The sequence below is a fragment of the Phasianus colchicus genome, chromosome 24 (genome assembly GCF_987193195.1).
Source record: "Phasianus colchicus chromosome 24, bPhaCol1.hap1.1, whole genome shotgun sequence".
Classification (NCBI taxonomy): domain Eukaryota; kingdom Metazoa; phylum Chordata; class Aves; order Galliformes; family Phasianidae; genus Phasianus; species Phasianus colchicus.
The window spans coordinates 246,120-273,897 of NC_143459.1; the positions used below are offsets into that span (position 1 = coordinate 246,120).

The 27,778-nt window shown below is 45.5% G+C and overlaps 1 protein-coding gene across 10 annotated transcripts; it reads right to left on the reverse strand.

Moving 5' to 3' along the window:
- Positions 1–1,393: 1,393 nt before the first annotated feature.
- LOC149915075 (annexin A4-like) lies at positions 1,394–15,938 on the reverse strand. Of its 10 annotated transcripts, none has more exons than XM_090123976.1 (6): positions 14,072–15,246; positions 13,709–13,822; positions 13,466–13,563; positions 12,728–12,784; positions 9,656–9,803; positions 1,394–4,992 (listed from the first exon to the last, which is right to left on the reverse strand). In XM_090123976.1, exons 2-5 carry the CDS (start codon positions 13,757–13,759, stop codon positions 9,722–9,724), a joined length of 288 nt encoding a protein of 95 aa, XP_089980102.1. In that variant the 5' UTR covers positions 13,760–13,822; positions 14,072–15,246; the 3' UTR covers positions 1,394–4,992; positions 9,656–9,721. The 10 variants fall into 10 exon arrangements, with proteins under 10 accessions (XP_089980102.1, XP_089980103.1, XP_089980100.1 ...); XM_090123974.1 differs by lacking the exon at positions 13,466–13,563 and adding an exon at positions 15,259–15,938 and having other exon boundaries at positions 1,396–4,992; positions 14,072–14,166; XM_090123973.1 differs by adding an exon at positions 15,259–15,938 and having other exon boundaries at positions 1,397–4,992; positions 13,473–13,822; positions 14,072–14,166.
- Between the last annotated feature and the right edge of the window lie 11,840 nt (positions 15,939–27,778).

Sequence of the window (27,778 nt, forward strand, 5' to 3'; positions counted from 1 at the left end):
CCCTTTGATACATTTTACGTTTTTGAAAGATAGATGCTTTTAAAGGATAGATTCATGGTTAATGCTTTTTAGTCATACAGAATTAGTATATGCATTAGTGCCAATACAGCAGCATAAGGCTCACATAATATGTTAAGAAAAGAATGCTGAAAGTGAAGATCCTCACTCTAAAAATGTTTTAATCTAAAAAGTATGTCAGATGAAATAGAGTTAATGTAAGTGAAAAAAGTGAGAAAAATTTCACCTAAGATTGCCAGCAATCAGTACAGAACCTTTATATTTTTAATCCCAGTGAAATGTTTTGTAAGAAGTGTGCAGAGTTGATCGTGTAGAAGCCATTGGCAATTTTGAAATATGTGTGAATGGTAAATTTCCTATGAATATTGTTGGCTTGATTTCAGATACATTCACAAGCATTTCTCTGGAAAGTACACTGCTATTCTGTCCAATGTAAATTCACTGACACCTGCTCTTAGCAGGAATTTTTTAGTAATTCAAGGCAGTAACGTTTATCAAAGTAGCTAAATTAGCTGTTATGAAATCACTGTTGAGTTTTTGTGAATGAGCACCTCTATGCACTATTCTACTTCTATTCTAGCACTTTTCAGACACTAACATAGGTAATAGACTAATGAGGCAGGGGAACCTGCGAATCCAAGCCCTGGGAAAAGGAAAAGGGGAAAAGGTAGGGAGATGGGTCTAAAAACAGCACAGTGGCAATGATCTGAGGAGAAACAAACTAATTTACTAAATAAGATATCAGAATGCAAGATAACATACTATAATGCAATATAATATAACGTAATTAGAATTGAAGCTAATAACTAAAGTGAGAGTGTCTGAAAAATAGAAGCCTTACTCTAATTAAGCTGAGGTGATATGGCTGGGAGCAGAGATGAGCCAGAAAATCAAAAAAGGGAAGTCAAGAGATCTACGAATGGTTTTTATCTTTCCCACTGAGCAGAAATGGTAACAGAACAGTGAGCAGTCCTCTGGGGGATATAGTTCTTCTTCTCTTCTAAAACAGGTACCCCGAAGTATCTACTATGCATGGAACAGGAGCATTAATGCTTTAACATGTACTACATGATGTTATGATGTGGAATACTGAGAACAAAAATCTAAAACCATGACATATAGTTACACTTCCGTCACCAGAAAAAAGAGGAAATAGGGAAGTTCTGGAGTCTGAGTCTAATTCAAAATTGTTTGTAATTAATTAAATGAATTATTTTGGAATTCAAAAAGGAATCTCTTTTACAGATTTTGTTCACTGACCAAAATTTACAAAATTCTTCAAGTAGACACAAGTATAGGGCAAAAAATATCTGAACAAGCCTACCCAAGTCTAATAAGGTAATAAGACTGTGGGTGGTGACTTATTTTCCTTTGAGATTTGGAATTGGGGTCACTTTTGTCACCAGATTTTTTAACACCTTCTTCGAGATATTCTGATTTATTGTTCTTCAGAGGAAAACTGCTTAAATGTGGCATCACAGAAATATATTGGATTAAGGGCTAATACATTTTCCTAGCCAGATGAAAGTGGTGTTGTATTTTTAACATGTCAATAGTGCTTATCCATATCTCAGGAAATCCAACAGTGGAGAATTCAGGTTTAAAGTAATTAGATTGATATTTCTTATTTAAATGCATATATTTATTTTCAATATTGTCAGTTACTTTTTTCCTATCTTACCACATTTTTGTCTCTCTTCCTCTTTTCCTGTCTCTCTCGTGCACTAAGTAAATATATAAACAAATATATAAACATATATGTATACACTTATATACTGTCTCTTTCCTATTAATGGTAGTTAGTTTAGTGACTAAGGATGAAAAATATTATATATTTACGCTTCAATTATAGGAACAATATGTTTTACTGTCTAAGTACCATTTCTTGTCATGGTTATTATCGTGATATTAAATAGCTGAGAGTCATTGTAGAAGGAACATAAGTCATTACCATCTTTCTATACATAATGACTCTTAAACATAATTGCTATGTAATCTTTAGGTGAATTATTATATTGAATTATTATATAGGCCAGTGCACATGCTGGTAGCTTAGCTAGGAATAAAAGAAAGCTACTCAATCAAAGATTAGTCCTGTTTCTTTTTTAATTGAATGATTTCAAAGCATAATATTCAGGGCCGTGTTTTAGAAATATGTGATACTTTTACTTGACTCTGTTAAAGTGTGTGATATTAATTTAAGTAAATTGATAATGAAAAGAACATAACTGCATGACTGAAAGACTGATCCAGGTATGAAAAGGATACTTGTATTTCATGAGCTACATATTGAGAACCCACAAACCCACAAAAATCTAGTCAAAGTCTAGATTAGATGTGAGTCACATGCTTGACAGTCAAGGTAACTTATGCTGATGTTACAAAGAGATACCAGCTGATCTTAGGGGAAAGGTGATATGTTCTACATAGGGGACTTTACAAACAGCAGAAAATTAAATTCTTTCCTTTGACCTCCTTCATAGGATGCGAAGTCAATGCTGTGGAAGTCATGATAGGTTGAGGTGATCCATGAAAATATCTACATATTAATATATATCTGTACATATATATATAGGCAATTGGAAAGAGCCTGAAAACCTTCCAATGATGTGACATGTCTATTTTGGTGATACTAAGCTGCTATTACATCAATTGTGTTCAAAAATAACATGAAATAAAAATGCTCTGTAGGTGCCTTTTACTCCAGTAGAATGTCGAGTAACAATGTCATAGAGAGACATGAGGAAACTTGCACTACAGAATCTATCCCCTCAGTCTTCTTAATCTCTTTTACTTCCACAGGAAGAATTTTGTGGAGCCTACGACTGTTTCAAGTAAAGAAAGAAAGTATTACCTTTTTCTGATCTAACTTGCCACTCCCAGGGCAGTCCATCCCAGTGCTTGACCAATCTTTTGGAAAAAAAGCTTTTCCTAACATCCAACCTGAACTCCTCTGCCACAGCTTGTAGCCATTCCCTCTAGTCCTATTGCTAGTTACAAAGGAGAAGAGGCTGACGCTCACCTTGCCACAACTTTCTTTCAGGTAGTTGTAGAGAGCAATAAGGTCATGCCTGAGCCTCCTCTTTTGCAGACTAAACAATCCCAGTTCCGTCAGCTGCTCCTCATAAGACTTGTGCTCCAGACCCCTCACCAGTTTAATTGCCCTTCTCTGGACAAACTCCAGGCTTTCAATGTCTTTCTTCTAGTCAGGGGCTAAAAACTGAACACAGTACTTGTGATGCAGCCTCTCTATAACTTAGTACAGAGGGATGATCATTTCCCTGCTCCTGCTGGCAGCACTATTTCTGGTACAAGCTAGTATGCCATTGGCCTTCTTGGCTACCTGGGCATACTGCTGGTTCATGTCTAGATAAACCTCTATTATAGTTTGCATGTAACTAAATAGCAAGCATTACTTTCAGAGTGACCTATGAATTAGTGATTGGTGCATGGGTTTCCATACTTTTGGTTTGCCTGGTATGTTCTGAGAAAAGAGGAATTTTTGTGGGCTACATGTACGTAGGTTACTGCAAGTAATGTCTCCATGGAAACTACAACAGATACAAAGAGCATAATAACACTATTTGATAGAGCAAATTCTCAGCCTCATAATACTATTTTTTCAAGAAAATCACCACCACTAGCTGTGTATTTTCACCAGGGATGAACAAGAAACCACAGGCCATTCTTGTAAAAACCTGCACCAGAGGAGGAGACTAGCTGTCACAATTGCTGAAATCTACCACCTACCAACTCGTATTCACATCCACTGTTGGTGTTCATCAGTGTTGAGTCATCACCAGTGAATGTCAATGAGAGCCAATTTTCCACCTGGAGGAATTGAATTATCCACCTTTGCTTCTTATGCACTTCTGTGTCAGAGGTTATTTTGTCAGACCACCATCCTGCTTCCATCTGTCACACACAAAATGTGATGGAATATGGTCAGGAAGTTTCAGCCTCTACTACCACACTTTCAACATCTGTCTCTGTCACCATGGGCCAACACAATAAAGCAGGAGGCATTATTTTTGGAGCATCTCTTGTAAAATATATAATATAGTTTATGTATGTAAGTAACAAAACATTTCAATTTTTAATTTTTAAAAAGGGGGCGGGGGGGTGGGGAACCATAAAACTAGTAAGATATTTGATTTCATTTCTGTGAAATCAATGCACAAGTCTGTTTTTATAGTAGTGGTTGCAATTCCTAGTGAGTTCTCAAGGTGTTAGTGGGAGAGTTTTGATGAAATTTCATTCATTCTGTGCTTCATCCTTGATAACTGTTGTTCACAAATTTATGTACAATCAGAGAGCAATGACATGAATAAGATGGGGTGGTGAAGCAAGGAATGTTTGTCTCTGCTAAGAGAGGTCTCACAGAAGTCTGATGAAGAGACAGGATCAATGTTTGAGTTAAATATGTGATTGTAACTCTACACATTACATTTAAAAATTTGCAGGTAATTTATTTATGGGAACTGAAAATAGGGTCATGAGTACACAAAAGAAAGAAGAGAAGAGAAGAGAAGAGAAGAGAAGAGAAGAGAAGAGAAGAGAAGAGAAGAGAAGAGAAGAGAAGAGAAGAGAAGAGAAGAGAAGAGAAGAGAAGATTCTTTTCATCAGTCTTGAAATATAGTCTCAAATTCCTTTATCAAAACAGAAAGCATGGCTGCATGTTTTTCACTGTTTGCAGTACTGTTTTTGGCTAAAGTATCAAATAGTATAAAATTATTTGCCATAACCTGACTTACCTGTACACTGAGCTCCTGGTTTCAGTCACCATGATGTTAGTGGCAGATCTATGTGTGGTTGTTTCTAGGTGAGCACCTAGGGCCAGACCAGGCAGGTAGGTTAAGAAGACTAATCACCATGGTGGTGAGGGGCAGAGGCTGGGCCTCTTGACAGGCTGCGCCAGATTGCATGTTGTCCACAGTCCATGGGTTGGACATGCCTGGTCTAGCTGGAAAAATCCTGAAGGACAGAAACATAATGTGTTGGTGCGTATATCAGAAAACTCACTTTGCTTAATGGTGAAAGGATGTATGGACAGGCACTTAATAAACATAACTGCCAGCCTTGATCTCAACTGACTGTTGTTTAGTTAATGAATAGAAGATGTGTTGTGGATTTTGTGACTGGACAATGAAATAGAATGAAACATTGGTTCTGTTTGTACATACTTTCAGTAAAGAATAAACATCATGAAGCTTGCTTTTCTCTGACACTCAGATAACTTTTCTATCACTGCAAAAATGTTCCTGGAAATTATAGAATGTGAAAAGAAGCCTACATTGATGCTGTACATAAGCAGTCTCTTGATAGCAGTTGAGGACTCAGAACTCGTAAAAATTGACTCAGCAGATCATTTTGGTATCCCCTAAATTCCCAGACATTTAGGCATGGTTGTAGACATTTCTTTAGGTGCTTCACTGAATCTGGATGAAAAATAATATTTCAAGAATTACTTCAAAGTAAGCATTTTTTAAAATACATGTCTGACATATGTTGCCAAAAACAAAGGCAACTTTTTTAACATAATAGCGGATAATGTTGACTACCTAAATTTGAACTGAAATATATATAATTTATTAATCATTTATATGTAATATTAATCATGTACAAAATGCTATAATGGAATTTTTTAAGATTCTGCTGCACTAACTGCACAATGGAATGTTTTTGTTTGTGTGTTTTTGAGAAGGTCTGAAAGATTTAAGTTACTTTCCACCATGATAACAAAAACTAGTTAGGATTTTTAGAAAGTTACAAGCAGTCACACAAGAAAATAGGCACACAATAGAAGCAGGCAAAAATAAGGAAGATGTAATTGAAGAATTTATGATAAATTTTATTTTTTATTTAATTCAGAACATGAAATGAATTATACTAATATGTTGTGCCAATAATAGTGGACGCTTCCGTAGAATATAAGTGGGGAAGACTCTTTTCTTTAAAAAGACCAACATTTTAAAGAATTATTTTTAAAGAATTTAAATTATTAGTTGTGAATAGAGAGGAGGAAATACTCATAGAAATAATAGCTAGGGCACTAGTTACTGGTCACAGGTTAAGTGGCTTTTAAAGGGTTTTATTAAACAAATCTATAAAATTTTAAAGATCTATATGTTTGCAGTCTTTTACTGAACTGTTTTTAAAAGAGAAGATTCAAAACTCACTAGAAGTATGCCTGTTCATTGAAACGAAATTCTGTAGCTATTACTTCTGGGCCGTGCATCCAAAAAAAGTTGTGAAAAATTCTGTCTCATTCTTAAAAAAATGAAAATAGCATATGTATATGTATATGGAGACAGAAACCAACTTTTTTTTTTTTTAATCCAACACTTTTTTAAACAACAACAAAAAAAAGAAAATATTTTTAAGTTGTAGGTTTTGTTTTTGTTTTTGTTTTTTTGTTTTTTAGCCAAAAATATTTACAAGCAAAAGGTTTTAGGTTTTTGTTTTGTTTCCTTTTTTTTTTTTTTTTAATTAAATTGATATCTAATGCACTGTAAGCACGTTACAAGATGAATTTGGAGTCTGAAACTAAATGTGAGGAAAAGCATAGTTGGCTAACAAAATTATTTCTGTCACTGGATGAAAAGTTGTCTGCTTGAAAGACTGCATATTTCTGGAGAAAAATAAAACACATCTATCAAGGAAATAATGAATCAACTAAAAAAATACTGATAAAATTTGTCTTCACAGACAACTGAAGTAAGAAACCTAACCTTTTGTTTTCCTCGAAGAGAAGCATTGAACTGCTAGTATTATAAGTTATTTCAGTATTTTGTTAATGACATTAATAATAATGTTTTACATTTATATGTCTATAGGAACTTTTTTTTTCCTTTCTCCTCCCAAACAAACAAAACAAAGAAACAAAAAAAACCTCTCCTAAAATACTGTGTAGATTTTAGAAGCAGGAATCAGGCTGTCCTTGAGTCAGTATGCTGAAACCAGTAGACAGCAGCAGCGCAGTTGAGAAGAAAAGTTCACTGTCTTATGACTTCTTGGAAAAACAGAATAATGTTTGAGAGTTCCAAACTTGTTTTCAAATGCATTATTTGGAGCAACTTATGTAAAGTTACATTGTTCCATAGATACGGAATTCAGCAGGAGCAAAGTTTTTAGCCCTATAATTAGTATTGTATATTGAAGCATTGTCATTAACCAGTGAGATTTGCAGATTAATCCTGCTGTCAGTGAAGAAACTGACTGTATAGATAAGTAGCAATTTTTTTAGCCTGATTAAAACATGGGCATCTAATCCAATTTGTGAAAATTTTTGAAACATTACCTAAAGCAAAAGGTTGCTTAATACCTTACAATCATATATTCTTCTTCTAGTTTGTAGGTTTATATTGAATGCAGTCTTTTATTTAGAGAATATTTGAGAACATATTTCAGATGTAGAACTTGCACATTTTCTCATAGTAAAGGTTTAATTGGAAAGTCATAAACTTAGTGCTTAAAAAAATATTTCATTGCACAATACAGCAATCTGGTTATTAGTCTCAGAGTATTAAGAACTCTCATTAAACCACATATTGAAATACGTGGTCATTAATTGCCATATTGATTTGTTCTTATTTTTCTTGAGTATGCTGATAAAATACACATTATTTTTTGTGTGTCAGAAATGGAAACCACATTCTTCCTTACACAGCAATGTGAATTAAAAAAAAGGTTCAACTTTAAAAGAGAATTAGAGATGACATCTATTCCCTAGAGAATTTTGTAAAATTACAAAATATTTCCTTTCAAGGTGCTCTTATTCATTTAATTATTTGCTTGCCTTCTTGCTTTGAGATTTTTCTATGTTTGAAACTGCAGATGAGATCTGTGATGTTACTTTCTAATAGATCTCTTCGAAGTCACAAAAATAAATAAATAAATAAATAAATAAATAAATAAATAAATAAATAAATAAATTAAAGGCTCCCTGTACAGTAAGATTGAAAATGTTCTTTACATTTCTCTCTGTGAATAAGTGCTGATGTCAAATTTAGAAAAGATTTTAACTGTGTGGGAAGAGAAGCAAACAAAATATTTAACATTAAAAAAAATATACTGTAGTCAACGGGAGTTGTAGCTTTCATTTTAAAATCATAGAATGACTTATGTTGGAAGGGATTTTAAATATCATGTAGTTCCAATGCCCTCACATGAACATAGTTATCAACCACTAGATCAGGTTGCCCAGGGCCTGATCCAGACTGGCACTGAATGCCTCTAGGGAAAAAGCATCTGCATCTTCTCTGGGCAACCTTTTCCAGTCCTTTACCACAGTGAATAAAAAATTTCCTCCTATCATCTAACCTAAATCTCCTTTCTTTTAATTTAAAACCATTCTTGCCCGTTCTCACTAATAGACCATGAAAAAAGTTGGTTTTCTGCCAGTTCATAAACTCCTCTGAAGTATTGGAAGGTCACAATGAGGTCTCCCCAGAAAAACAATCCTCCTCTCCAGTATAAACAAGCCCAACTTCCTGAACCTCACGGGAGAGGTGCTCCAGCCCTCTGATCATCTTTGTGGCTGCCCTCTGGACTGATTCCAACAGCTCCACATCTTTATTGTCTTCAGGGCCTAAGACCTGGGCACAGTATTTCAGGTGTGACTTCACAAAAACAGAACTGAGGGGGACAACTTCTTCCCGTTACCCAGTTAGCTGCCCATGTTATAGTGTTGGCTACACTTAAAACAGCATATAAAATATTTTAGTAGAGTGAAAGCACATAGCCAAGTAAAAGCAACAGAAATCACAAGATATTTTTGCTAGTTAATTAACATAATTGCTAGTTACCATGACAAAGTGTTTCAATAGGTCTTAAATCACTTGATGTCAATGGAAGAGTCTTCAAGATAGGTGCTTCTTAACTTGTTCTAACTTTTTTTTTTTTTTTTTTTTTTTTAAGATAAATCTCAAGTATTTATTTCCCCTAAAACACCTACAAGAATACTGTACTAAATTTGCATAGAAATAGGACATCAGACATTTACAGTTTGCAGGCATGTGGACTTCACGTAAGCACCCACAGGATCAAATTCAAGGAATGGTATTTAGAAACTACACTTGCTTTTCTTAAAACTTGATCTGTTGTGCTCTTAACCACTTGCACCATTGCTCATCTCGTTTTTTTTTTTTTAGAAGAGATTCTAAAGTTATACTCAAATATTAAAGGAAAAATCTCCGAAAAACATGTCATATTTAGACAAGATGAGCTTCTTCAATTGAATTTTTACTTGTTTTATTTTTATCTTTGTCATCAGGCAATGAATTATGTCTTGTTTCCCTCTCAAGACCCAGCATGAAATGTATCTGAATGCTATCTTTTCCTCAACTGGTCTATTCAAGTCTTCTGCAAAAACAATTTTGAAGATCAAAAGTAGTGATTTCAAAGCACTCTTACTAATTCTAATGCTGTATTTCCTATAGAAGAGCTAACTAGAAACTCAGAATAAAGGATACAGTAAATATTAAATTAAGCTCCAGTTATTACAATTAGTAATCCTGGAATATCTTCATGCATTTTAGCAAAAAGCACTTGAGATTCAGATTTAATCTGAAATTCAAAGACAGTTTCTATTTAGATTTTTTTTTTTTTTTTAAAGGAATATAATGGAAAAACTTACAGTAGGAGCAGCCGTAGACCTCAATTCTTAACCCAATTTGGCCTTCTCCATTCCAATCTAAAGGAACTATACGTACATAGCGAGCAATGACTGGGTGTTGCAAATCATGTCGGACCACACTATCAGAGTTTGTGTTTCCAGGAAATGCCTAAGGGAAAGAATAAGAAAATTATTTTATTATTTCTATCTCATACACTGTAAAGATTCTGTTATGAAGGAAAATTTTAGGTAGTGAAGACCTCGGAGTGACTAGTTAGCACTTAAGTTTGGTTAAAATGTTTTCTTTGATACTGAGCAAATGAACAGTGGTTTTAAAAAGTTTTGTAGTGCTCACAACACAAACACTGTAGCACTGGAACCTCGTGCTTTCTCCACAATAGATACAGTAAATTCAGGTAAGAGCTGCTGCTAGATAAGAAAGTATTTTGCATCACTGATCCATTGCTCAGTTACTAAAACATTTATAAAGATGTCCAAAAGGGTTGTTCTGTGACAAGATACCCATCCTCTAACACATTACAAACAGCAGTCACTGTCTTGTAAACAGAAACACTGATATATCCTATTTCCTACAGCAGACCCTCCAATTTCTCAAATTTCCAGGAATACAAAGATCTTTCTTTATTTTTTATGTACTACCTTCTGGAAAATGAGCACACAGTTTCTCTCCTAACCATAGTTACCTCCCACAGCAAAATCAGCTCTTTTTTGACTTTGGAAGTCAAAAAAGTACAAAACACAGTACTCTGTCATGGTTTTATAATTTTGTTATCGGTATTCCACACCAAACATCATGTAAAGCACGGGTAATTAAAGAGTTAATACTCCAGTTCCGTGGACTGACAACTTTCTGGATGCCTGGTTCTCAGAAGAAAGGAAGAACTACACATCCCAGGGGACTTCATGTTCAGAGAGGAAGATAAGCCATGGGAGGGAGTCATGGGATCTTGCTCTCTGGCTCTCTTGCTCACTGCCTAGCAGTGTGTGGGTCTGCTCCCCAACCGTGTGCCTTCAGTTCAAAGTAGGCCTTTTAGTTTCGGACACTCTCTCTCTCTTATTTGATTTATTAGCCTCAATTTCAATTATATTATATTATATTGTGTTATCTTGCATTCCGATATCATGTTTAGTAAAATTAAGTTTTCCTCCTTAGATTGTTGCTGCTGTTCTGGTTTCTGGGCCCAGCTCCCATCTCCCTTCCCTTCCCCCTTTTCCGTCCTGTTTTTGGGCCAGGGGGCCTATGGGCTTGCTGCCCCCTGTCGAGGGCACACGTTGATCTAGATAACTCCGTGACAGACACTCAAGTAAAATTTAAAAATGACTGAAGTAAATTCAGTGCTTCTTTTGTAATTTTGTACCTCTTGGTAAAAGATTTCATAGTACTCTGCTTAAAAGTAAATGATATCTATCTGTTAACATAACAGATTTTATTGTCTTTTCATCTCATGCACAAACCATTTGTTTTCTAATGGTAAATGTTAAAGATTGCCTTTTAGTTATTTTCAGCATTTTCAGAGAAACATCATAAGTCTTCATGAGTAATTTTCAATAAAACGAGTATCTTGGAGCAGTAAACAAAGAAAGGTGATCTTTGCCACACAAATAAACCCATATAGAATCCTATAATACATTCAAGTACTGGAAATAAAAAGAAATGAAGAAACAACTAGGCTGTAAATATATCTACTGCAAAATATAGTCATCAAAATTTTGTAAAGCCAAAAATTTAGGTTGACACTTTGCATATAGATACAGCACTAGATATTTCAGATGAGTATCCATCTTGTATACTGCACAGTAGATCTAGGTGTAGGTAAAGATTCACAGAACCCTTTCCTTGATGAGCTAAAAAAAAATAATGCATGTAATATTTTTTATAAGGTTGGTTGTTTGTACTGCTGCAATTATTGTGCTAAATAATGATGAAGACACTCGTGGCTTCATAGTAAAACTTGTTAGGTACAAAAATTAATGCCTGTGAAGCACTTCCATATTTGAGTGCTAAGCATTTATGAGAAATACAATAGTTCTGTATTCTGAGCTGAATAGCAGACAGACAACAACAAAAAGCACAGGCTGAACAAGAACTAAACAATCTATTGAATAACTGCCTACCATCTCAGATTTAATGCTGTTATGTCCTTGTTAGCAATGCCTCTGTACCATCAAAAACTATGGCAGAAAGTCACAGAGATTCAAAGGACCGCTTTGCAACAAGCTCCTCGTATACTGCATGAACATTCTTTCATCCCTGCAGCACTCTCAGCTAAATCAGGATCGCCCCACAGAAATAATTCATTTTCACTGCTAACAGTCTTGCGAATTGGCCTACCACAGCTAGTACCATTTTCAAGACCTGCTGCTTTGTGCTGCCAATCAAGTTTCTTAGCTCCTCTCCCCCCTGCCCCAATGGCAGTCACACTTCATGATCTCTGCTTTCCATGCTGGAGCTGCAGCCAGTTGGACTTAGGTTTCTCAAGTCCCTTTCAGTCTCAGGAGGGAATAAAACAGCCAGAATGGAATGGATGCAATGCGGCTCTCTCTAGGACACCTGCTGCCTCAGAAGAGTTCACATCTACTGGACAGCTACAGAGCTCCTACAAAAGCATCACACACAAACAAGGAAGGAAAGAAAAACCCAGGACACTGTGCAGGGGTCCTACCTCTCACTAGGTGATACCTGTTCCGTGTACAGAGGATGGACATAAACTGCACCTCATCTGTTCCCCACTTCTTCTCCCCCGCTTCGTACAGGCACTTCAAGACATTAGGGGTGACAAAGTAAGGCTCATGGAGAAGACTGGGCGTACAGGAGATCTTAAATCCCTTGCAGCTAGAGCACTGCTGGCGCGTACTTGTCTAGATCACGGATATTTTCCAACAAGCACCTACCAGGCACGGCAACCCACAGCCAAAATCTCATTGCCCCTGCCAAGTAGCCAGCCTGTCGAGAGACCTCTCATTAGAGACTTGCAAACAAGGCTAAAAGCATTATTTCCATTTCACAGGCTGGCTTCTCTTCACCATGCATCACCTGCTCAAGAATAGATTGGGAAGCACGTTACTACGCACCTGAGCATCTTGCTGAGCATGGGCATCATCCACATACATTCCTTCATCTCTGTTTCCCTGCAAAGACACGAGGATAGAAGACTCAGTTCACCAGAGCATCTACTGGAAGCAACTCCTGAGAATTCCCCGTTCATGAAAAGCTGCTGGGGATGGATAATGGAGTCCTTCAAAGGGAACACTAGCTTACAAATGAAATGCAGCTCAGATGTACTTTGGGCTTCCTTCTGAAACGAGCAGCAACCCACTTTACTGGGACATTTAAAGAAGAGCCCACAGCACTCATGCACACCCAGAGTCAGAGTTCCCTCCCCGGAGAGGCTGGGTTTGAGGAGCAGGTCATGGGACACACAGGGTGAGAAAAAGCCAGCCTGGAGCTCCTCACCACTGAGTGCAGAGCTGTGCCCACAGCTCTGAACATTCACCCCCTTCTCCCCTCAGCTTGGCTCACCGTTGCGAGGGACACGAGGACCCTTCGAAACATGGGAGATGTGTCAGATACGATGCCATCCTCAAGGGAGCAGCCATATTCCAGCAAGAACACACACACACAGCACCCGTTAGGAGCAGGGCCACCACCTGGGTGCTGCCCACAACATTTGCCAGCTGTAACCTAGCTAAGTACAGAACTGTGCCCAGGGCTCCCAGCAGCACTGCAGCACTCCAGCCATCATCATTAGTGCTACAGCCTCCAATTAAGAAGCGCAGACAGAAGGAAACTGACAAGAGAGCCTTTCGTACTCCTTACGAAGCTTGTAGTTCTCATTAATGCGACAAATCTCTCCATTGGTGCGAGAAGCCAGAATTTCCATTGGGCAACCTTCATCTGCTCCTGCTCCCTAGGGAATCACCAAGGCAAGACTTAAGATACCAGCACCTGCTTGTGACGTGCAACCAGGTTTCTTTAAGAGAGAGAAGACATGCATAACAAAGCAGTAAGTCCTTGGCCAGAACTTAAGCAATACAAAAGGAAGATTTCCAAACCTTCACAGCCCTCCTTAGTTTGTGCACGTCATACATGGTGGTGGGAGTCATCACCCCAATGATCACCCTCTCAAAATTCCCACTCAGCTCCAACTTCAAGTCATCAATCAAATCCTAGAAGGCAAAGAGGAGAAAGGAGTTGGCAGAAGGGACGGCCTTTGAGGACAGAGGAACTGAGCTGTTCAGCACTCCTCTTCAGGCTCCAACCCTCCTTGCATCAACAACTGCTCTGAACTGAACAAGAACAAAACAACCTTGGTCAGGTGAAGTCTCTGCCGACCTTTCTCTTGTAGAGATTGGGTCGTTTTTCACTTTGCGCCCAAGTGACACAACCACGTTCATGCATCTCTGCAGACCACCCACCCTGCCAGTAGTGCTCTTAGCGGTGATCAGAACTTGCTGACGCTGGGAAACATTTAGTTTGGTCAAGACGTCAGTGATGGCATCTTCATCCGTGCCTGCAAGAAACAAATGGAAGCTAGTCAGGATGCTTGCACAAGGATCAGAAGTGCCCTCTGGTCTTGTGCCACCTCCAGTCCCTCACACAGCCGGCTCTCAACAGCTCCAGGACTACATCGATGCACACAAAGCTGCCAGGACCCACGCCACCAGAGCAGCTGCATTTTGGGACACGAAGGGCAGTTCTGTTTCCACTTTCCAACAATTTTTAGGGCAGTTGTGCAGCAGAGCAGTGCAAGCAGCTATGCTTCCCTCTATCAAACCACCAGAGCAGCCATTCGCAGTGCTGGGGAAAAAATAAAAGTTGACCATGGAGGGAGATCAACTTAGCAAAGCCCTTCATGGCCTTCCTGAGAGCCTGCGCTTCTTGCTCAGCGCTGAAACTTGAGACCCCCTCGATTGTTGCCTAAGGCCACAAGAAAAGGATTTAGCAAAGGCAGACCGACGCACGCAGAGTTGAACTGGAAAAAAAAAAGAAGACAAACATAAAAGATGTGAACACAGAGATAGTAAAACTCCACCCACACAACTGATGCTTCTCTCTCACTTCTGTCTCACACGGCAGCCTGTTCTAGTGGGACTTCCCAAGCATATCAGAAAGAAGCCACGGGGGCACAACTGCATGGAGAACATATCTCCATACTGCTGCCCACGGAGTACCTGGTTTCCAGTGAAACAAAAGCTGGACCACCCGGCATCTGTGTTCAGGCCCACCAGGCCTTCTTCCTAGCAGTTCTCCACGTCAATCATAAAGCAATGCGCTCCCATCATAGCCCTAGTCCTGACTTCTCTTGTAGCAGGTAAGGACCAGTATTCTGCACCATTCCTTTTGCTCTGCTCGGCACTGGGGAGGCTGCAGCTGGAGAACAGCGTCCAGCTCTGGGCTCCCAGTACAGGAGACAGCTGGACATGCTGGAAAGAGTCCAACGCAGGGCTACCAAGATGGTGAAGGGACTGGAACACCTCTGCCATGACAAGAGGCTGAGAGAGAGGGGGCTGCTCAGCCTGGAGAAGGGGAGCTCAGGGGGATCCCACCCACGGCTGTAGAAGTTCTGCACAGAAGTTTGTCCTGATATCCAACCTAAACTTACCCCATGCCTGTGTGTCCTGCGGAACCCCACAGATGTGACAGTGGGCTGCTTCTCAAAGGAAACCAGTGCTCGGCGTCGGGAGCGGTGGAGGAAGCAGCTGATCCTGCCAATAACGCTGCCATCGCGCGTCCCTCCCCGGGACTCCCACACCTTCCTCTCCCCAGCCCGGCTCGGCTCCTCGCAGGCTGCAGACACTGCTGAGGCACTCGCGCTCCAGGCCGTCATCTTCTTCCCGTGCCGCCGGACCGCTCTCTGCAGGGCTGCGCTGAGCTCCTGCTGCTGCACCAGAACCGCAGCTCCCGTGCTGACAGACGGCGGAGCTTCGTGCCGGCACCCACAGCACGCGGCCCCCGGGCTGCTGGCGGCACGGCAGGATGCTCCCGTCCCCGCCTCCCTCCCACCGCCCCTCGGCTCCGGCATCCTCCCGTTATCCGCCTGAGGAAACGAAGGCCCCGCACAGGGCTCTGGACGGGCTGACCGACGGCTGATGCCAACGGAAGGACGTTCAACACCGCCACGCGCCGGTCCCGCACTTCGGTCACGACGACCCGAGGCATCTCTGCAGGCCGGGGGCAGAGCGGCTGGAAGGCCGCGCGGAGGAAAAGGATCCGGGGGCGCGGGCCCCGGGGCCCCGGAAGCGGAGCGGGCGCGCGGAGCGGGGCAGCGCCGCGGGCAGCCGGGCCGGGACCACGCGGGACGCGCGCGGTGATGACGCAATGACGGCGCGACCGCGGGCGCAAACGACCCCGCCGGGAGCGCCCGCCCCGTTCCGCGGGCCGACCAATAGGAGAGCGGGAGAGGCGGGGCCGAGCGCGGGCTCTCCGCCAATGGCGGCCGCGGGATTCCGTGCCGGGAAAGCGGCGCTCCGCCGCCCCGCGTCCCCGCCGCCGCCCGCCCCGCGCCTCGGGGCCCCGTCCGTCCCGCGTCAGAACGGAGCCGTCCTCCGGAGTCGGCGTCGCGGCGGGGCGCCGCCGGCTGAGAACCGGCGGCTGACTGCGAGCGGCGGGACGCCCGGTGTCCGGGAGCGGCTCCTGGCCGAGCCGGGCAGCCCCGAAAGAGAGGGACCGACCCCGCCGATCGAGACGCGTTCGAGCCCGGCAGAGTCGGGCGGCCGCCTTCGGTTCCGGCTCGGCTCGGCTCGAACGGTCAGCAGCGCCGTGCTGAGCCGCTGCCCCGCAGGCGGAGGACTCGACTGCCGTTTTCTGTATTCACGTCTGTCCGAGAAGAAAGCTGGCGGCGCTGGCGCTGACCAGGGAGAGGGAGGCCGGGGGCCGGAAAGCTCTCGGGCTGCGGCTCCAGGGCAGGCAGAGGAAGTCACGGCGCCGGTGACATCAGCCGGGCTGCTGGGACCTGCGTGCTGTCACGCTGCGTTTCCGTGACGACGGCGGGCTCTCCCCGAGGAGCCGAGGGCAGCTTTGCTGCTGAGTTCGTTACCCGACGAAGCCCGACGCGGGGGGGCTGGGCAGACAGTCTTGCCAAAGAGGCCCGTGCTACAGCAAGATTGACAGCACGACGCCTTTTGTTCCCCTTGAGCCCTGGCCAGGCTTCGGGGCGAAAACCAAGAGGAGAAAGAGGGCAGCGGCTGTTCCCTCGGACTGCTCCGTACATTGGTTTACTCTGTGCTAGAAAGGCTGGAGCTGCTTGCAGCGGCTCTGGATGCCTCACTCGTGGGATGGATGCATTGCTGTGCAACTTCCCCATGGCTGGGAGAGGTTCTTCAGATCCTCCCTGTAAACGGGGCTCCCCAGTGACTGCGGATCTGGCTGATGGTAAAGTACTGGGGCTATTGGTCGTGGATCTTTCTTCACCACTGTGTTCACGTGGCAATGAGTAGGCCCACTGCCTTGCTTATTCCCTTTACTGCTAAGCTTCTCTTTTGGCTATAGACGCTGCCAATATTACTGCTGGTTTTATTTTGTCATAGGCAGTAAAATAAGCCTATCCCAATGACGTTGGTGTCTTTGTTGCAGCTGTTGAGCCCACCGATTGGCACAACAGCATTAACACATGATGGGCACGTAACTTGGACATCAGGAACGTGACTTCAAAGGCTTCAAAGCATCGGGAATGTCTCCTTTGGAGAGAGACTGAGAGGTTTGGGCTTGTTGAGCCCGGAGAACAGAAGGCTCATGGGAGACCGTGTGGCTGCCTTTCAGTACACGGGGCCTCACAGATCACCCTTGCTGAGGGTGAGCACTATTCCCTCATTGAGGACATTGATGAAGATGTTGAACAAGACCGGACCCAGCACCGACCCCTGAGGAACACCGCTGGTTACAGGTCTCCAACCGGACTCTGCACCGCCAACGACGACCCTCTGCGCTCTGCCAGTCAGCCAGTTCTCAACCCACCTCACTGTCCACTCATCTGTCCACACTTCCTCAGCTTTGTCATAAGGATGTTGTGGGAGACGGTATCAAACGCCTTGCTGAAAGCAAGGTAGACTACATGCACTACATCCACCCAGCCAGTGACAACATCGTAGAAGGCTACCACGTTGGTCAAGCATGCCCTCCCCCTGGTGAACCCTTGCTGATTACTCCTGATAACCTCCTTTTCTTCCAGTTGTCTGGAGATGGCATCCAGCACAAGCTGTTCCATCACCTTTCCAGGGACAGAGGTGTGCCCAGATGGCCAAGAGGGCCAACAGCATCTTGCATTAGAAATAGCGTGGCCAGCAGGAGCAGGGAGGGAATCATCCCCCTGTACTCAGCCCTGGTGAGGCCACGCATTGAGCACTGTGTTCAGTTTTGGGCCGCTCACTACAAAAAAAGACATTGAGGCCCTGGAACGTGTCCAGAGAAGGGCAACAAAACTGGTATGGGGTCTGGAACACAGGCCTTACGAGGAGCGGCTGAAGGAGTTGGGGTTGTTCAGTCTGGAGAAGAGGAGGCTCAGAGGAGACCTCATTGCAATCTACAACTTCCTGAATGGAGGCTGTGATGAGGAGGGGTTTGGCCTCGTCTCCCAGGCAACAAACAGGACCCGAGGAAATGGCCATAAGTTGTACCAGAGGAGGTTTAGGTTAGACATAAGGAAGAACTTGTTCTCTCAGAGAGCAGCCAGGCCCTGGAATGGCTGCCCAGGGAGTTGGTGGAGTCGCCGTCCCTGGCAGTGTTCAAGAGGCATCTGGATTAGGAGTTACAGGATATGGTTTAGTGCTTGTGGTAGCAGTGGTGATGGAAGGATTGTTTTTATTCCTTTCCTTTTTCTTCTTTTCTTCCCTTCCTTTCCTTTTTTTCCTTTTTTCATTTTGTTTTCTGTTTTCCATCTTTTCTTTCCCTCTCCCCTTTTCTTTCCCTCTCCCCTTTTCTTTCCCTCTCCCCTTTTCTTTCCCTCTCCCCTTTTCTTTCCCTCTCCCCTTTTCTTTCCCTCTCCCCTTTTCTTTCCCTCTCCCCTTTTCTTTCCCTCTCCCCTTTTCTTTCCCTCTCCCCTTTTCTTTCCCTCTCCCCTTTTCTTTCCCTCTCCCCTTTTCTTTCCCTCTCCCCTTTTCTTTCCCTCTCCCCTTTTCTTTCCCTCTCCCCTTTTCTTTCCCTCTCCCCTTTTCTTTCCGTCTCTTTTCATCTCTTCCCCTTTCTTTCCTTTTTTCATTTCTTTTGATTCATTTTGTTTAGTACTTTCTTACTTTTCATCTTTTAGATTCCTTTCTAAAAGAAAAGATAGAATGGGAGACAATAATTAAAGAAACAAAACCTGCTTTGAAAGCCATGGGGCCGGATGGATTGAACCTTGGGGTGCTGAGGGGGTTGGCAGATGTGGCTGCCAAGCCGCTCTCCATCATCCTTCAGCAGTCCTGGCTAATTGGGGATGTGTCCTGGCTGTCCCTGAACGTGTTTAAAGAGCTCTGGATGTGGTGCTCAGGGACATGATTGAGTGGTGGGTTGTTAGAGTTAGGGGAGTATGGTCAGGTTGCGGTTGGACTCGATGATCTTTCAGGTCTTTTCCAACCTGATCCATTCTATGATTCAATGGATTTAACAGCAGCGTTCTTGTGGGAGCTGCATTGAAACTTGCAGTGTCTCTGGGTCCCCAGAATTACTTTCTCCAAGCTGATTCGTAGGTGCTGGCACTTCTTTAAAGCAAGAGCAGCTGCTGATGGGAGGAAGGTAGTTCAGGCTCATGAGTTCTGCAGCATCTCCCAGGATGGTACCAGAGGAGGCAGGAATGATATTGCAGAAGATGAGAAGCTCCCCAGCTGGAAGCCAGAAACCCTGCGGGAGAGTCGGAGCACGTGTGGATGCCCAGGAGGTAATGCAGCCCCAGTATTTGAGAAGCACGTGGCCATGGAGCTGCGGCCCAAGAACAGAGCTATTCCGCCTTTGCAGAATAGCTGGCATCCCAAGAAGGACTCGTCTGTCCTTGTAAAAAGCAGGGGGAGGGCACGTCCAAATGCTTGCTGGTTGCTTGGGAGCTCAAATCCTCCAAGCTGGAGGCAGCCTGGGGGTAACATCTCCTTGGTCCGATTGTGCAGCACCTGAGCAAGAACTGGCTGCATGAGGGTCATCTTAATTTCTCTGTTCTTTTACTTAAATAAACCTGTTGGGAGACCGTGGTGTTGGTTTCCTAAAATTTGGATCTGGGAGGTGAGCACGCCCTTTGCCTATGATGGAAGCACAGAAATGATGCGGGCACTCGCTGAGGTCACAGTCATCGCCGAGGTGGGAGCGTTTGTGGCACAGCCGGTGAGCAGAGCTGGTGCTCTGGTGAGTGTGCTGCACGCAGAGACTGAGCTGTGAGCTTTCCTTGAGAGATCACCCTGCGAGAGCCCGTGGGAAGCACCGCTGTGGCGTGTGCGTGAGCTGGGCACAGCTCAGGCTGAGCAGGCCGAGCAGGTGAGCTGGGTTTGGTGCTGGGTGGTTGCCGGGAGGTGTCTCAGCAGGAAAGCTGGGCTGGGGTGGGCACGCTGCATCAGCCCTCGTCCCGGCTGGCGGTGAGACAGAGGGAGTTTTCTTCAGGACAGCAACACCAGCCATGTGCTTCAAGGTGCGTAACTATTGAGGAGATGGAGAACGCTTGCTGTCAGAAATCATGGCAGCTGTACAGGAGCTGGGTGTATTTTGGGGACAGTCCTTGTAACCAGCTGGTTTCGAGACATTGCCCTGCCCGAGAGTCTAAACTGCACAGCAGAAGAATGCTGGGAAAATGCTTCTTCCACACTGTTTTTCACTTGCAGGTTCTTTCCTTAGGGTTCCTTTTTCCTTTCCAAAAGGAGATTTTGGGGATCGAGGCACTTGAAGAGAGAGTGAAGCCAGCTCTTTCCAACAGTGCGGGCAGTCCCTGTGGAGAGGACCCCGGGAACTTGAGCTTTCCCTGAGACGTTCCCCAGCATGTCTCAGCAGGGAGACGGACGCAGTTGCCATCGCTGTTTTGCGCGTGGAAAGGTATGGCTGGGTTTCTTTCGCTTGGGTTTCTCCTTTCTCTGGTTTTGGAGGGGAAGGGGTGGAGCAGGGGGAGCCCTGCTGGTCCTTTGTTAGCTCAGTAAGCGGCTGGGTTGTGCACTTGCAGCAACAGGACAGCATTGCCAGGCTCCTTAACCTGCTGGGGCAGGGTGGGATCAGAGAGCGGGCACTGCCCTCCTGCCAGCTGCGCCTGGTTATGGTTTGCCAGCTGCCCTGGGTTTCTGCTGAGAAGTTTGTTCTAGCTGCCTGCAGTAGTAAAGGGTGGGGAAGAAATAGTGGTGAAGAGCTAAGGCTGTGTACGGTAATTTTGCATGGGTTGAACTGTGGCACCTGAAGTCACTGTTTCCCTCGGAATAATGCTGGTGTTTGCAGGTGTGTTGGTTTAACCCCCCGAAGTGATGTCTGAGAGCGCCCGTCTTCTCCACCTGAACGATGAGAAAGCTGGATATGCCCAGAAATTGCAGCACGTGCAGATGTTGTGAATGCGCTCCCAAATGTTTCCGTTAGTGATAACTAACGTCTCAGCACTCTGATACCCACCTCTGGCACCATCTGAAATGCTGCATCTCTTTGCAAACGTTGGGTGGCTGTTTCCATGGCCCTTCCTTTATTTCTCTCCTCAGAAGCAGCGCGGCGCAGTTCCCTGTGCTAGGGAGCAGCACCCAGCAGGCTGCCAGAGATCCAACAGCGCCTTGCAGCGCACAGAGGGACGCGATGGGGACGGACCATCCTTAGCACCACGCAAAAGTGAGTCTCTGCAGTCCTCTGTCATGAAGTATGGAAGAATGCATTTTAAGTATTACTTCTGAGCGGTGCAGCACTGCAGGGATGTCCGGTAACCATGGTGGAAGCATTAGAGAGGCCGACAGCAACAGATGGCAGCAGTGAGACAGAAGTGTGTGTGTAAGTGGTGGTGCTCAGAGCTGAGTGCATTCCCTGTAGGGACAAAAAATCCGTGCCTCGACTTTTGCAGCTGATAGCGTTTTGTGTGCTGACGCAGCTTTGCTCTGCAGCATGCAGAGCTGTCAGGCAGACTGGGGTTCCTCTGCTGCCACCTGAGCGGGAATGAGAGCAGTAGTGCTTTGTGCAAGCGCACTGCAGTTTAAAGATCAGTTTCTGTTCTGGCTGTAGAAGAGTGTCTTTTGGTTTTTGTGGTGGACGTGGGCTAACAGGACAGTGCTGCTCCTGGTGTCTGTGAAATCAACACACAATCTGTTGTTGTAGGGACGGAGCCTGCGCGTCCATGGAATGGTGCTGGGCTTGGGGGGAAACGGAAAGCCTCCCCAGGTAAGAAGCTCTTGTGAGCTGTGGTGTGGGTACCTGCCTCTAAATAGGGCTGCATGAAGGGCTGTGTGGGATGGAGGAGAAAAGAAGGGGCACTGCAGATCTGTGCTGACTGCAGAAATGGCACAGCGTTGTAGCAGCAGAAAGGCCAATTGAAGAACTATGCTTGAGGAGCAGAAGTTTGTGGTTGGCTGTGCTAAAATGCTCCTCCAAAGAGATGCTCTTCATGTCTTTCTTGTTTCCTTTCTGACAGAAGCTGATGCAAGCAGGCTTGCAGTGAAGCGCAGCCTTGCAGGAAGCCAGGGGAGGAGCATGGAGTGTGGCACAGCCCCCAAGAGAGGTACAGACACACAGCAGCATCTGGGTTTGGTGCACTGTCTTTCTAGTTAGGCTTTCTGTCTGTCCTTTCCTGGGACTGCTGTCGTTGCGTGTTGCTTGAGATCTTAATCCCTGGGGATTACAGTTGCCTTTCCTGTCCCAATTGGAAATGGCCCACAGTTCAGCCAAGATCCCAAGGTCCATTGCTGTGAACACTCGAGAGTTCCTAGCATTGTGGCCCATTTTGCAGACCGAAGGCAGTGTGTGACTCTCTTTTAATCTTGCTGCTTCCCCTTGCTTGATTTGAACAGGGAGAGGTGCTGAGCCAAACGGCAAGATGTACGCGAAAGCTCCTCTCCAGGCTCCAGGAGGGCTTCCTGGAACAGCAGGTCCCAGCAGAGGGGAAAGACCTTCCCCTGCAGTTGACAACCACTCCCTCTCCAAGACCATGGCTGCAAGAAAGCGCAAGGGAGTGGAGGAAGAGGAGCAAAAAGCAGAGCTGTGGCCTGCCAAGAAACAAGTGAAGGTGGAGCGCGATGGGGAGAAGGCTCAGAGCCCACATCAGAGCAGAGGCGGTGTGCCAGCTCCAGCAACACACCCTGGGCCTGCCCCAGCGCCGACTGAGCGGTTCCGGACCTCAAAGCGAAGAGGTAGGAAGGTGCTGCAGCTGCCCTGGTGAGGTGCTTCCCTTATCAGGTGCATGGAGTTTGCTTAGGATTTGCTTTGCTTTCTCCTTCTCTCTGCGGAGAGGGGAAAAGAGTAGAAGGCTGCCGAGTCCAATGGCAAGGAAGTGCCAGAAAGTGTAACCCTCTCTTTTCCCATGAAATCCATGACAGCCTTCTGCTTGTCCCACTGGAAATACCCTTCCCTGAGAGGCTTCCTAGCCTGTTTTCATGTACCCATGTTTCCGCGGTTTTGCTGTTGACAAACTGAATTTCTCTCCTCTTTCTCTATAGCAAGACGACAACGACAAAAAGAGAGGAGAGCAGAAATGAAGAAGGCTGCTCTGAGAGCTGCCGCTGCACGTGCAGAGGTGAGTCCTCGGTGAGCACAGACACGGCTCTTGTTGTTCTCTGTCTGTCAGACGTGAAGGGGATTGTAGAATGCTGGGGGAAGCGGTGTCCTACTTTGACGCTCGCTTTCTTTCTTTCCAGTCCTCCACAATGAACAGCCTTGTGGAGATGATGGAGAAGCTGCAGCTGAAGGACTGAGTGGAGGAGCATCAGAAGGCAGCGGCTTCGTGGCAGCAGCCCAACTTGGCACTCTGGTTGCAGTCCATCAATAAACAATTGGAGCTTTGTATTCACAAAGAGCGCACGGCCTGATTTGTCCAGTGGCACTCAGTGAGCTGCTGCACCACCTCCTCATTATTCCACTCGCGGCGCTGGGTCAGAACTCCCACATCTCCATCAGGGGATGCTGCAGGTTATAGAAGCAATGGATGCACCAGTCCTTGGCCCTGCCCATAAACGCACTGCCTGCAAAGCACGTGCACAGAACTGCGAGTAGCACGGCCTGAGCACAGGCGCGCTGAGTTAGAGAACAGCTGTCTCGAGCTGTCTGAGTTTCTCGGGGCAGCACTGAGCAGAAGTGAGCGTGTGCCCCTCACCCTGCAGGCGTCTCTGTTGGGGGAAGAGAGGCTCCGCCGGCTGCCTGATCCCGGAAGGCAGAGGTGTTCTCCTGACTTCTCTGCAGTGCTACCTTGCCTCACTGTCCCCCCTCTCTTCAGCCGTTTTGATGCTACTTTTCATTCTTTGGGCAGAGCTTGAGTCACTCTCATCATCGCACAGCTTTGTACTGAGCGGTGTGGAATTTTCTGGCTTTGCTCTTAAAAGCCTAGGCTGAAAACTGCAGCGTGCATGCTTAGTTTACATGGGGACATGGGGGGGGACATCCCCTAACCCCCATTATCGAAAAATAAACCTTAATTGCAAAAGTGAGGGGTGTCAACCCCCGACCCATGGGAACAAAGTGGTCCGTGGGGGTGACACTGTGGGGGTGTCCCCATCTCCAGTACGTGACACCACCAGGGTGCCATGAAGGTGTCCCCAACTTTGGTGGTGTGACAGCACGATGCTGTGTCCCCACTTCTCCAGGAAGTCCTCCAGCTGGTTACAGTGTCCCCAGCTTCGGCTCAACGTCCCCAGGGGGTCCTTTTGTCCCCTCTGCATGACGGTGACACCCAATGCTGGCTGCCGAACGCGACACCCGATGACGATGACACTGCGTCACGGCTGTGCCACACTGGTGTCACACAGTCCCCTCTGGTGGTGGCACAGAGTTCACCACCGTGCGTGTCCCCATCCTCATGTCAGACGATGGCGACAGCGCCAGAGGACTCCAGTGTCACCAGGTCCAGCTCTAGGCGGGCCTGGAGGGGTGACAAAGAACAGTGAGAGGCTCAGTGACAGCATGGTGACAACGCAGAGCTGCCTGTGCCTGCCCCCATGCGGTGGTCAGAGTACAGGGAATGGTGTCACCCGATAGATGGTGGCACACAAGTGATGGTGACACCAGATGACGGTAACAACAGTGACAGCCAGGGATGGGGACACTGCGTCACGGCTGTTCCACATCGAGGTCACCCTGTGTCACGGTGTCACCTGAAGACAGTGACACTCAACGACTCTTAGTGGCATCCAGTGAAGGGAAGCACCAACAATGGTGACACCACCGACCCCATGTCACACCCACAGCAGACCCCACATGTCCCCCGACTATCCCCAGCTCCCCTCCCTGTACACTCCTTGTCACCTCTTCAATGAGGATGGCACCGCTCTGCAGTTGTGCCAGTCCTCTTCTTGGTTGCAAGTGTCCCATTTGGTTTTGTCATCCAGTATTTTTGGGAGAAAACGTGTGGTAGTTCTAAGAGAAGGGGTATTTCTGGGAGAAAATATCCTCTTTTTGGAAGAGAAGGTGAAATTTACCACTGAAATGTGGTATTTCTGGGAGAAAATGACATACTTGAGGGAGAGAACTCGGAAATGGTGGGAGAGAATGTCTTCTATTCGAGAGCAACTGTGGTATTTTTGGTGTGACGACTGGTCCTTTGGGGAGAAAATACGGTAAATATGGGAGAAAATGTCCTCTTGAGGAGTGTCAAGTAGTACTTTTGAGAGAAAATGTCAGGTATTTCTCAGAAAACTGCTGTTTCTGGGAGATAGTAGCATCCTTGGTTGGAAAATGACAGGTGTTTGTGAGAAAGCTGGTATTTTGGGAAAAAAGGCCGTATTTTTAAGACGAAGCTGGTATTTCTGGGGGAATATGTCCCGTCTTTGGGAGAAAAGTGGTCTATCTTGGAGAAAATGTCATGTATTTGGGAGAAAACTGGTCTATCTGGAAGAAACTGCCATTTTTCTGGGAGTAAGTGTGATCCTGAGGAGCGTCAAGTAGTATTCTTGGGATGAAACGTGAGGTATTTCTAAGCGTAGTGGTATTTCTGGGAGAAAATGTCTTGTTTTGGGGGGAAAAGATCACATGTATGTGAGAAAGCTGGTATTTCTGGGAGTAAACGCCATATTTTTAGGAAAAAATGGGTATTTCCCGGATAATCGGTCACATAGTTAGGAGAAAAGTGGTCTATCTGGGAGAAAATGTCCTTGTTTTTTGGTGGAAGAGATCATGTGTAGGGGACTAAAATAGTGTTCCCGGATGAAAATGTCACGTATCTGTGAGAAAAGTGGTATCTGTGGGTCACAGTGCTGTTCCCCAGGGGTCGGTGCTGGGGCCTGTCCTCCTCAAGATCTTTCTTGATGAGCTGAGGGCACTGAGCGCACCCTCAGGAAGTTTGCGGATGACACCAGGCTGGCTGGAAGTGTGGATCTGCCTGGGGGTAGCGAGGCCCCACAGAGGGATCTGGACAGGCTGGAGAGCTGGGCTGAAGCCAATGGGATGAGTTCCAACAAGGCCAAAGGCCAGGTCCACGTTCTGTGGGAACGTTTGTGGAAAAGTGACTTTAGGTAGCTTAAATCTCTGCCTTCTGACACAAGAGCAAAATGGAGCCAGGAATGTATTCTTACTTCCATAATAAGAGTGTCAGAAGGAAACACCCTGAGACTTCTTGTAGGGGTGTCCATTTGCTGTCTCCCAAAAACCAGTTGGGGGAAAGGCACAAGAGGGGTGTGCCCTGCCAGCTCCAGGTCTTAAGACCTTAGAAACCCGGTCTCTTTCAAAAGTTGAGGGAGTTTCCATTCTTAGAGCTCAGCCTTGAAGCCTTGCTGGTTCAATTCCTCTCAATGATGCATCTAAAAGATGCAGTGCAGGTGGGCAAAGGTTCAGGTGGGCCAGCGGGTGAGTTTTACCACAGCCCGACACAGATGGATAAGCTGCTTCATTAACAAGTCCAGCTTTTACTGCGGGGCTGGCAGCATCTGTGCTGTTGTTCCATCTGCAGTCAGGAATGTCACACTGCCTTTTTTTCAACCCACATTTACTCTTTCACAAAAGAGCATCAACTTCTGATACTCGTTCTGCAAACTGGGGAAGAGTAACCCGCAGAATGCTAACTGCTGCAGAGGATAGGTTGGAAGACAGCCGCTCCACGCGCCCATCGTGCCACAGCAGCTCCTTGCTGGATGTGCCTGGCATAACTGGCTCCTGACAGCAATCCCTCACAGTGGGGAGAAAAGCAGCACTTGCACAGCTTGTTTTAAGAGCGCTAACCAAGCTCAGCTAAAATGCTCAAGGGAGACTGTCTTCAAGCACGGTCACAGGATGCGTTTGTTATACTGAGGACTAAAGGAGATCACTTCAGATTGACATCAGGGAGGAGACGGGGTAAAACTCCCCGCTGGCCCACACTTCAGGATCTGTGGCATGTTTTTCTGCACAGCTGCCGTTTCTAAATTTGGAAAGAGACAGTAAAACATACCTGGAAAGAGTTGAGAAGTCAGGGTCTCCGTAGCTACAGAGAGATGTTGGATGCTTCTTTCTGTGGGAACGTTCTGTGGAAAAGTGACTTTAGGTAGCTTAAATCTCTGCCTTCTGACACAAGAGCAAAATGGAGCCAGGAATGTATTCTTACTTCCATAATAAGAGTTTCAGAAGGAAACACCCTGAGACTTCTTGTAGGGGTGTCCATTTGCTGTCTCCCAAAAACCAGTCGGGGGAAAGGCACAAGAGGGGTGTGCCCTGCCAGCTCCAGGTCTTAAGACCTTAGGAACCCAGTCTCTTTCAAAAGTTGAGGGAGTTTCCATTCTTAGAGCTCAGCCCTGAAGCCCTTGCTGGTTCAATTCCTCTCAATGATACATCTAAAAGATGCAGTGCAGGTGGGCAAAGGCTCCACAGCTGTACAGCATCCACGGGACAGCTCTTATTGAGCTGGCAGGTGTAACTGCTTCCCGAGGAGCTGTGCAGCCATAAAGGCATTCCAAAGCACCTCTTGCTCTTACATGAACGCATCATTGGCTTCATCTCACTGCCGTGCTTAATTCCCAGTGCTGACAGGTCTGTCCGGCAGCTCTGCCTAGAGAACCAGCATATGTTTCAGGCACGTGTCCTGAACGAGTCACTTCGTTTCA

Excerpts from the sequence above, each read along its gene's own strand:
- LOC149915075 (XM_090123974.1), bottom strand. The coding sequence starts at position 15,678 with ATGCCGGAGCCGAGGGGCGGTGGGAGGGAGGCGGGGACGGGAGCATCC. Across the intron at positions 14,167-15,258 it reads GCAGGACACACAGGCATGGG|GCACGGATGAAGATGCCATC; the intron begins GTAAGTTTAGGT and ends TGTTTCTTGCAG.